This window comes from Oncorhynchus gorbuscha, linkage group LG10 (assembly GCF_021184085.1).
Source record: "Oncorhynchus gorbuscha isolate QuinsamMale2020 ecotype Even-year linkage group LG10, OgorEven_v1.0, whole genome shotgun sequence".
In the NCBI taxonomy this organism is placed as follows: domain Eukaryota; kingdom Metazoa; phylum Chordata; class Actinopteri; order Salmoniformes; family Salmonidae; genus Oncorhynchus; species Oncorhynchus gorbuscha.
In genome coordinates this window covers 54,069,172-54,080,460 of record NC_060182.1, presented here as the reverse complement: position 1 = coordinate 54,080,460, position 11,289 = coordinate 54,069,172, and the positions used below count along the sequence as shown (strand labels likewise).

The 11,289-nt window shown below is 42.3% G+C and overlaps 1 protein-coding gene across 1 annotated transcript in view; it reads left to right on the top strand.

The window, feature by feature from the left end:
* The first annotated feature begins 8,285 nt into the window (after positions 1 to 8,285).
* LOC124046245 (leukocyte tyrosine kinase receptor-like) overlaps positions 8,286 to 11,289 on the top strand; it is a 359,722-nt gene continuing 356,718 nt past the window's right edge. Inside the window, exon 1 of the mRNA XM_046366398.1 lies at positions 8,286 to 8,484. Coding sequence (XP_046222354.1) covers positions 8,366 to 8,484 — 119 coding nt within the window. The 5' untranslated portion in view covers positions 8,286 to 8,365. The remainder of the gene's footprint in view (positions 8,485 to 11,289) is intronic.

Genomic DNA, 11,289 nt, shown 5'->3' with positions numbered 1-11,289 from the left:
TGCACAATTGGTGGCTGACTAAATACTTTTTTGCCCCACTGTATGTATATTTAAAGGTGATGCTACTCTGTGTTTTTGTGTGGTCATGGACAGGTGTGGGCGTTGTGTTTTTTGTTTATAAAAAATAAATAATAATAATACCTTTTTTCACTAAATAAGAAAAATAAGCCTGTCACCAGGAAGTTGTCACCAGGAGGTGTGTCAAACTGATCTCCAGCGTTGCCAAGTTGTCACTATTTTTAGTGAGTTTTAAGACTCAATTACTTATTTTGGTTAAATATTTTAATGAAGAATTCAGCTACTTTTCAGACAGCCTTTGTGCAGTTTTGACACACTATGATTTTAATAGCATGTTGCGACTTTTCCTACTCAATTTTGCAGCGAACGAGAGTGGGAGAAGCTTTCTGTGAAACACGGCAATGGCGCAGACACAGGCAGAGAAACACAAAGGGAGGGGCTGTGCGGCAGTAGAGGGGGCGAAAATGCTATGTCAGGTCAAGGTAAATTGGTGCCGTTACGTCACCGATGCAAATGCAAAACGACATCTATCAATAGCGGAGCTCTGCAAGATTTCTGTGATTTTCTATGATTTTCTGAAATAACACACACTCACTAAACCCTCCGTAAATAACTCAGTTCTTAACGTAAAGACTTAAAACTCAGGATTCTGTAAAGGCATACCCCAATCAGGATATGAGTTTGTGCCAACCGGAAGTGCCTTAAATGGTGTCACAGTGGTAGGTTCCAAGGGTTAAAAAGGTCAGATCTTTTCAAAACTTCATATGTGTGATTAGGCAACCCCCATAAACTGTAAGTCAGTCATTTCTCCCAACAGATGTCAAAGAAAAGCTCTCTCTCACACACACACACACAGAAACACACACACAGCAAGGATGGAGTGACAATGGATGGAGTGGAGTGCGGTGCTTAAAGACACACAAAGCCTACAATGGCATTTCCATATTCTCTAGGCCGTGCCGAGTTCAACGAGACGCCCCGCTTGACCGTAGCTCGCTCTGAGTGCAGCGACCTTGAAAAAAAGAAGGCGCAAAAGGAAGGCTGGCCCTCAATGTCATTTGCTTTTGGGTGACAGTGAGAGAACCGTTAAGGTGAGAAGCACAATTCGACCTCAGGAACGTACCTGAGGTCCTCTCGATCCATGCAAGCCTAACGTTGACCGTGTGGCATTAACCCTTACCAGTTAAAAGAAGGTGTTTACATCAAACAGTTTGCATTGACTTCTCTCCCCATAGGAATACATTGCCTGCACCTCTAAATTCAACCTGAAGCCTATGTGGGTTATGAATGCCTTATGAACCTGTCTTCTATGACAGTCCAGAAGACCACTATGAGGTCTACCTGTGTCGATTCTAAGCTTCCTGGAGCAACCGGAAGTGGTTAAATTGCCCCAAAAGGTGTTTTGATGTACATAACCTTCAAAGGTGAAAATGACTACATTCAACCCTGTGTAGATCAGTCAATTCTTAACTTAAAGACTTAAAACTCAGGATTCTGTAAGAGGCTACCTCAGTCAAGACATGTGTTTACCTATAGCTTCCTGTGCCAACCGGAAGTGCCTTTAATTGAGTCACACTGTCTGTTTTGAAGGGTTAAAAAAGTCACATCTTTCCAAAACTTCATATGTGTGAGTAGGTAAACCTCATGAACTGTAAAATCAGTCATTTCTCCCAACAGATGTCAAAGAAAAGCTCTCAAACACACACACAGCAAGGATGGAGTGAAAAAGTGCGGTGCCTAAAGACACAGAGAGCAGGCAATGGCATTACCATAATCCCTAGGCTGTGCCGAGTTCAACGAGATATCCCACTTGACCGTAGCTCGCTCGGTCTAAGCGCAGCGACCATTAGAAAAGTAGGCCCAAAATGAAGCCTGCCCCACAACGTCATTTGCTTTTGGGTGACAGTGAGAGAACCGTTAGGGTGAGAAGCACAATTCGACCTCAGGTATGTTCCTAAGGTCCTCCCGATCCGTGCATGCCTAACCTTGACCGTGTGGCATTAACCCTTAATAGTTAAAAGAAGGTGTTTACTTCAAAGAGTTTGCATTGACTTCTCTCCCCATAGGAATACATAATAATATAATAATAATAATAATATATGCCATTTAGCAGACGCTTTTATCCAAAGCGACTTACAGTCATGTGTGCATACATTCTAAGTATGGGTGGTCCCGGGGATCAAACCCACTACCCTGGCGTTACAAGCGCCATGCTCTACCAACTGAGCTACAGAAGGACCACTGCCTGCACCCCTAAATTCAACCTGAAGCCTATGTGGGTTATGAATGTCGTATGAACCTGTCTTCGATGACAGTCCATCAGGCCACTACGAGGTCTACCTGTGTTGATTCTAAACTTCCTGGACCAACCGGAAGTGGTTAAAATCACCCTAAAAGTGTTTATCCATACCCTGCATGCAGTTTGATAGACATAGTGCATTCAACCCTGTGTAAATCAATCAGTTCTTAATGTAAGGACTTAAAACTCAGGTTTCTGTAAAAGCATACCCAGTGAGGATATGTGTTGACTTATAGCTTCCTGTGCCAACCGGAAGTGCCATAATTGGTGTCTCTTGGGCTGTCTCAAGGGGTTAAAAAAGTCAGATCTTCCCAAAACTTTATATATGTTATTAGGCAACCCCCATGAACTGTAAATCAGTCATTTTTTCCCCATAAAATTTCAAAGGAAAACTAAATCACACACACACACAGCTTGGAATTAGGGACCCATTGGGGTGCGTAGAGACATACACTGCCTGCATTACTTAACCTTGTTGGAACTTTTAAAGAACCATCAGACCTAGAGTTCCGAAACTTTAGAATCCTGTTCTAGACCTCAGGTCGATAGTGCGTGGTGAGTTACGTGGCTCTAGAAGGTTCTCGGACCGGGTGTGCCTTGTTACAATTGTTGTTACTCAGTCCTAGCCTATTTATCAACCCTAATATGTGGATTCGATGGTAGTGGCACCTTGTAGTTACGTGTAACAAGGTCCAATTTTGGTTCGGGTTATTTAACCTCTTCAGTCGACCCTCTACTTTTTCGAACATTCTGTTAAAAATCGCACAACATTTCAGCGCCCTGCTACTCATGCCAGGAATATAGTATATGCATATGATTAGTATGTGTGGATAGAAAACACTCAGACGTTTATAAAACTGGTTAAATCACGGCTGTGACTTTAACAGAACGTGCGTTTCATTGAAAAGTGCAGGAAAATCTGATCACTGAAAGTGGAAAAATATATCCATCCGCCGCTTCAACCCATTGTTATGGGCGAAAGACAGTACCTACAGCTTCCACACGATGTCAACAGTCTTGTCATTTGCCTAGGATTTGTTTCTTGGTCAAACGAACAAGAGACAGCCAATTTCTTCCGGTCTCCAACCGGATATTTTGGTTGAGAAATACACGGACAGTATTTCAAGACGGACCCCTATAGAAAACACATCGTCTCGTGATTAATTTGATCGCTTATTAACGTTTACTAATACCTAAAGTTGCATTACAAAAGTATTTCAAAGTGTTTTGTGAAAGTTTATCGTCGACTTTTTGAATTTTAAAAAATGACGTTACGTTATGAAACGCTATTTTTTTCCGTTTATCACACAGTCTTCATAGATCGATATCTAGGCTATATATGGACCGATTTAATGGAAAAAAAGACCCAATAGTGATTATGGGACATCTAGGAGTGCCAACAAAGAAGATGGTCAAAGGTAATGAATGTTTTATATTTTATTTGTGCAGTTTGTGTAACACCGACTATGCTAATTATTTTGTTTACGTCCCCTGCAGGTCTTTTGGGGTGTTACATGCTATCACATAATAGCTTCTCATGCTTTCGCCGAAAAGCATTTTAAAAATCTGACTCGTTGCCTGGATTTACAACGAGTGTAGCTTTAATTCAATACCCTGCATGTGTATTTTAATGAAAGTTTGAGTTTTAACTAATACTATTAGCATTTAGCGTAGCGTATTTGCATTTCCAGAGCTCTAGATGGGACGCCTGCGTGCCAGGTAGGAGCAAGAGGTTAACAGGTGACTTGCAGACGTGTAATTACGAAACATTAGTTGCATATTGGAACAAGAATGTTTAATAACATTAATTACATGTGGAATTACCTTCAGCAAGTAGTTGTGTAATTACAAGTTCCTTGTTCCAATTGTGTAATAACTGATAGCACTCAACCGTTATAACATTAATCCTATATCATCAATAGTCTTAACCTCTTGGTCCTACCTGGCACGCAGGCGTCCCATCTAGAGCTCTGGAAATGCAAATGCACTACGCTAAATGCTAATAGTATTAGTTAAAATTCAAACTTTCATTAAAATACACATGCAGGGTATTGAATTAAAGCTACACTCGTTGTGAATCCAGGCAACAAGTCAGATTTTTAAAATGCTTTTCGGCGAAAGCATGAGAAGCTATTATATGATAGCATGTAACACCCCAAAAGACCCGTAGGGGACGTAAACAAAATAATTAGCATAGTCGTCGCTACACAAACCGCACAAATAAAATATAAAACATTCATTACCTTTGACCATCTTCTCTGTTGGCACTCCTAGATGTCCCATCATCACTATTGGGTCTTTTTTTCGATTAAATCGGTCCATATATAGCCTAGATATCGATCTATGAAGACTGTGTGATAAACGGAAAAAAATAGCGTTTCATAACGTAACGTCATTTTTTTAAATTCAAAAAGTCGACGACAAACTTTCACAAAACACTTCAAAATACTTTTGTAATGCAACTTTAGGTATTAGTACACGTTAATAAGCGATAAAATTCATGAGGAGGCGATGTCAATTCTATAGGTGTCTGTTTCGAAAAAATGTCTTGGAGAGAGCTCGACCAAAACATCCGGTCGAAGACCGGAGGGAATCGATTCCCTTGATTCGGTTAGACCAAGAATCAATTGCGAATCAAATGACAAGACTCTAGACAACGTGTGGAAGCTGTAGGCACTGCAACCTCGGCCTCATTTAATTCGATTCACTTTGAACAATTCCTTGAAGTCGCGGATGGATATTTTTTTCCATTTTCAGTGATCAGATATTCCTGCACTTTTCGATGAAACGCACGTTCTGTTATAGTCACAGCCGTGATGTAACCAGTTTTATAAACGTCTGAGTGTTTTCTATCCACACATACTAATCATATGCATATACTATATTCCTGGCCTGAGTAGCAGGGCGCTGAAATGTTGCGCGATTTTTAACAGAATGTTCAAAAAAGTAGAGGGTCGACTTAACAGGTCCCAGCCCGGATGGATTGCGAACTCAGTCAGCTCGTCTCGCAGGATCCGCTCAGGGATTATTTCTTCCATCTGAGTAGGATAAGAAAAGTCGGTCGGTGTTTGGTTTCCAAGGAGATTTGATCACTCAGTTCAACTTGGTGTGGCCACACTATGAAGAAACTTGATATGACATGTTTGCAAGTCCTGTAATTTATAGTGATACTCCCAGTATGTTCATGAGCTAAATTTGAGTGTTCCCAGAATGTTTCTACTTGTACAGAAAACAGTTTAACTGTCCGCAAGATGTCCGCAAGATGAAATACGTAGCCTGTAGTGTTATGCAGGTGAATGAGGACCCAAAAGCGACTTGGCGAAAACAGAGTTTTTAATCCAGTAAAGATACTTTACAAAACAAAAGGCATAATACTACTCGTAAAGACGAGAACAGACTGGAGACTTGATCAAGAACTGCAGGTTGCCTCGGGAAGGCACTTGAACCTAGCAGACTCAGACACCTGCTCACCACGCAGCATCTGAGGGAAACACGACACGACAGGGCAATACATAGACACAGCACGGTGAAAAATAGACAAGGATCCGACAGGGCAGGAACGGAAAACAAGGAGAGAAATAGGGACTCTAATCAGGGAAAAGGATCGGGAACAGGTGTGGGAAGACTAAATGATTGATTAGGGGAATAGGAACAGCTGGGAGCAGGAACGGAACGATAGAGAGAAGAGAGAGCGAGAGAGTGAGAGAGGGAGGGGGAGAGAGAGGGATAGAAAGAGGGAAAGAACCTAATAAGACCAGCAGAGGGAAACGAATAGAAGGGGAAGCACAGGGACAAGACATGATAATCAATGGCAAAACATGACAGTACCCCCCCACTCACCGAGCGCCTCCTGGCGCACTCGAGGAGGAACCCTGGCGGCAACGGAGGAAATCATCAATAAGCGAACGGTCCAGCACGTCCCGAGACGGAACCCAACTCCTCTCCTCAGGACCGTAACCCTCCCAATCCACTAAGTATTGGTGACCCCGTCCCCGAGAACGCATGTCCATGATCTTACGTACCTTGTAAATAGGTGCGCTCTCGACAAGGACGGGAGGGGGGGAGGGAAGACGAATGGGGGTGCGAAGAAAGGGCTTGACACAGGAGACATGGAAGACAGGATGGACGCGACGAAGATGTCGCGGAAGAAGCAGTCGCACAGCGACAGGATTGACGACCTGGGAGACACGGAACGGACCAATGAACCGCGGAGTCAACTTACGAGAAGCTGTCGTAAGAGGAAGGTTGCGAGTGGAAAGCCACACTCTCTGGCCGCAACAATACCTTGGACTCTTAATCCTGCGTTTATTGGCGGCTCTCACAGTCTGTGCCCTGTAACGGCAAAGTGCAGACCTCACCCTCCTCCAGGTGCGCTCACAACGTTGGACAAACGCTTGAGCGGAGGGAACGCTGGACTCGGCAAGCTGGGATGAGAACAGAGGAGGCTGGTAACCCAGACTACTCTGAAACGGAGATAACCCGGTAGCAGACGAAGGAAGCGAGTTGTGAGCGTATTCTGCCCAGGGGAGCTGTTCTGCCCAAGACGCAGGGTTTCTGAAAGAAAGGCTGCGTAGTATGCGACCAATCGTCTGATTGGCCCTCTCTGCTTGACCGTTAGACTGGGGATGAAACCCGGAAGAGAGACTGACGGACGCACCAATCAAACGACAGAACTCCCTCCAAAACTGTGACGTGAATTGCGGGCCTCTGTCTGAAACGGCGTCTAACGGGAGGCCATGAATTCTGAACACATTCTCGATGATGATTTGTGCCGTCTCCTTAGCGGAAGGAAGTTTAGCGAGGGGAATGAAATGTGCCGCCTTAGAGAACCTATCGACAACCGTAAGAATCACAGTCTTCCGGTCGGATCCTTCTGTTATGCAGGTGAATGAGGACCCAAAAGCGACTTGGCGAAAACAGAGTTTTTAATCCAGTAAAGATACTGACCAGTACTAAACATGCTTTTGGTCAAATTCATACATTTGATATTACAGCAAATACTAATTAAACCCTTTTTAATTATATAGGAAAGGTTAGGAAACATTTCACAATATGCTTCAAGCTTCAAGTATCAACATGTCATGAGTTTTGTTGGTTTGATGCATTGTCCAGAAAACAAGTTTAAATGTCCTTTATGCTATTGGTGCAATTTCTTTTACTAAGAGTGGAAAATCCTGACTTCTTCTCTCCTCTTGGGATACAAATCCCCAGTACTCAAAAGCCTGGCTGGTCATTTACCCAGTAACACATGTAGATCACAAGACGGTCTGCTGATTTGCCAAAGGCATATGTTATGTCTGCTGACCCCCCTCAGGGCCATTCAGAGTCATAAAAGGCGAAAGGAAGAGTCGTTTGTTTGTTCTCATGATTGCTTGTAAAGGAGGGTGCCGTCACAGAACTGTAAATCTTGGTCTGGAATGTGGGGATATCTGTAATCCATCAACCACAACAAAGGGTGCGTGGTCCCCTCGTGGGCTCTCGTTACATCACTGAATCAATAACAGTCCATTATGGCAAACCTGTCAGTGATTGGCATATCATGTGGCGTTCACGTGGATCATTTTGTTGCCTCACTACCCATAACGCTGACATTTAAGATGCACTTGTTAATAATAACAATAATAATCACTCCACCCCGCTTCATACTCTCCAGAAACTACCCAATAGCCCTTTCCCCTTGGCATTTCTTGTTGATCTGAAATAATAAAGTCAGAGTAGTAGTTCCACACGGTCCCCTGGCTGGTGGAGATTTTGCCATATTGCGTCCACCTAAGCAATAGTATTATATCTACAGAAGTGTCTAGTGGGTAGAGGCTAGGAGTTCTCTCAAGTTCAAGCTATATTGGCATGAAAGAGACATACAAAGCAAAACAATAAAAACATCAAATCAATGCTGAAGGATTGGAAGTAACAGAGGACCAAATGACAAATGAAAGAGATAACGTCTCTTTCTCCTTTTCAGGTCAGTTCCTGTGGGTGAATGGCTCTGCCTTGGCAGGTCCATGGGTCCTGAGCCCCTGGCTGTGGGGAGGTTGGGACCCCTGTGGGATGGACATGGCCGTGTTCCTGCACCCCCTGCAGAGCGGACGCTACACTGTGTGGCTCATTGAGAGGGACAAAAATCCGCTAGCCCTCTTGTCCACTGACATGCTGCCGCCCATCACAGGGTAAGCAGAACTACACTTTTATTTAGTTTCTGTATTCAAAGAGAATTTTACTTGCATTGACAGATCAAGTATAACAATAGATGAGATGGATATTGCACAGAAAGTGTGTGTCAGAACACACACTTCCTAGTGGTTGCACCTACGCCCCAAAACATTGTATATCATGCACTGCAGTTGAGGAACAGTGGGAGAGTAATTCTGCTTTGAAAGTTGATAACCCCACTTAAGAAAATGGCCCTTGAATGTTTTGGTACACCTACTAGAGAGCTGTTCTTTGTTACACCCATTCAGCATTGTTCACACCCTCTTAAGCCTTAGCCGAACCCATGTCTTTAAGAATTCACATGTGAGAACATGTGCTAAACAGAGTGAGCAGTGTAGTAAATAAACCAAGTGTCACACCTAAACGTTGTAAAAGTAGTAGCCTACAATAAGGAAGTACTACAGATAAAAATACACTTTATCTAGTCTTTGGCCTATATCCTAATCTGACTTTGGTGCAGGTCATGTTATTCATATTGCCGTCTCTGGTAAACACACACTACATCAAATAAAATCTAAATTTGTGTCACATGCACAGGATACAGAAGGTGTAAACAGTATGGTCAAATGGGGTCCTTATATTGCATATGGCAGGGTCCAGATTACCATATTGGTAACACTTGACCAGTACATTAATCAGTAACTAAATAATATTTATTTATAACATAGTAGTTATATGTAATTACTATGTTAAATAGTATGTAATTATGCTCTAAGGATTTAGCAGTATAGTTTATTACACAAGTGGAACAAGGATGTCTAATTACAAATCAGCTTGTCTGAGGTTATTCCACATATGTAATTAATGATTATGTATATGTAATTACAAGATGTCTTATTTCAAATGTAACTAATGTTCTGTAATAACATTTTTGCAGTCTCCAATGTAGCATAATGTTAGCAATGCATCCTATTATGTAACCTTGTTACATGTAACTACATAATTCACTACCACCTAATTTTACAACAGGTGGGTATAATCCTGAATGTTGATTGGTTAAAACCGCATTCCAGCCGGTGTCTATTCCACAAGTTACCACCGGCTAAATCTATGACGTTAAAATGCCTATTTACTCTGTTCCATCTGACTGCTCAATCCACTCTCTCATCAGCCTAGCCAGTCAATTTATAAACTTGATATCCACAATAAAAAGCATCTTCTCATTTCTTGTAGACTAACATTAAATTTTCAACAGTGGAGATTTGTATAATCCTTGCTGTCGGTCTCTCCGACATTTGCAACAATATTAAAATGAGATCTACAGCTGTCTCATAGTAATGAACGTGTCGGGAGACGAGAGACGGGCAGCATTTCTCAGCTAGTCGAAATCATGAATCCGCTGGCATCATTTTGATTGATATATACAAAGAAATGGAAATTGGAAAAAAGTCAAACAAAATTAAGTGCAGCTAGTTTGTAGTCTTTACAGCTTCTGTTTGAAGTGATTGTGTTAGCTGTGTTGTTGTCTAGCTCCTCTGAACAACAGTGTCCTGATGAGTGAGCACATCTGTGACTGACCGGCTCAAATGGGTCTTAAATGTTGAGTTTTTTTACATTGGATAAAAGTAGAGACTCAGAGCTTCAAAATGGTATGTCATACACTACTGTATGTCGCTCCTTGGTGATAACACCAGGCTCCAGAGCATCGAAGCTGTAAAACGGAATAACAACAACAAACAATCAAGACACTACAACCCTGCAGAACATCAATTCACCTCCCAAGTGTAGATAAGAAGAATAACCTCATACAATGCAATACATTATTTTCACCTGAAGTGCTGGTACTGCTTGATCTGTGGCAGCAGCCTGAAGTATGGAGTCAGGTGTTGCCTATACCATTGCTTTCCACGAGCACTGTACCATCCTCCAGTCAAACCAGCTGTGGGATGTTGACCCCCTGTCACAGTGCTGTCCTTCACAACACCAGCAATCTCAGACAAAGTGTTGACTCTGGTCTTTCTGAAGCACTGCTTGATGAGGCCGTAGCACCAGCCGGGGGTAAACTTGCTGTGGCCTGTGATCAGGAAGTGAATGTCCAGACTGTGAAGGAGCTTGTTCATGGTCTGCCAGGCACAATACCAGAACACAAACTTGTTCTTGTTTTTGCCACTGCAGTTATCACAATTCAGGTCCACATGTGTTTCCCCAACTCTGTAGTTGGTGAAGAAATGGTGCATGTAGATGACTGCGCTGTTGCCTTTGCTTGCTTGTGCTAGGTCTCTTTTTGATGGGACATTAGACCATTCTCCTTGTATGACTGGTGGACGAAAGTCAGGCGTGTTTTACTGATGCTGAAAGACAAAGTTGCTGCTTTTTCTGTGGCTTAACCAACTAGGCTCGTGATTTAACAATTGTATTTGTATTTACAGATGGCATAGATTGTTATTAAGGCACATGAAAGTTCACATGTTTGATAAAGCATTTCTGCTTTAACAGTTCAAACGGCTCTCCTGTGAAGTAGTAGTAGTATGCCCAATTTCATGAAACGGGTCACATACAGTTGAACTCGAAAGTGTATGTACACTTGGAGTTATTAAAACTCATTTCAACCATTCCACAAATTTATTTATAGCAAACTATAGTTTTTGCAAGTCAGTTAGGACATCTACTTTGTGCATGACACAAGTAATTTTTCCAACAATTGTTTAGACAGATTATTTCACTGAAAACTCACTGTATCACAATTCCAGTGGATCAGACGTTTACAGTTGAGTGTGCCTTTAAACAGCTTGTAAAATGCCAGAAATATAATGGCTTTAGAA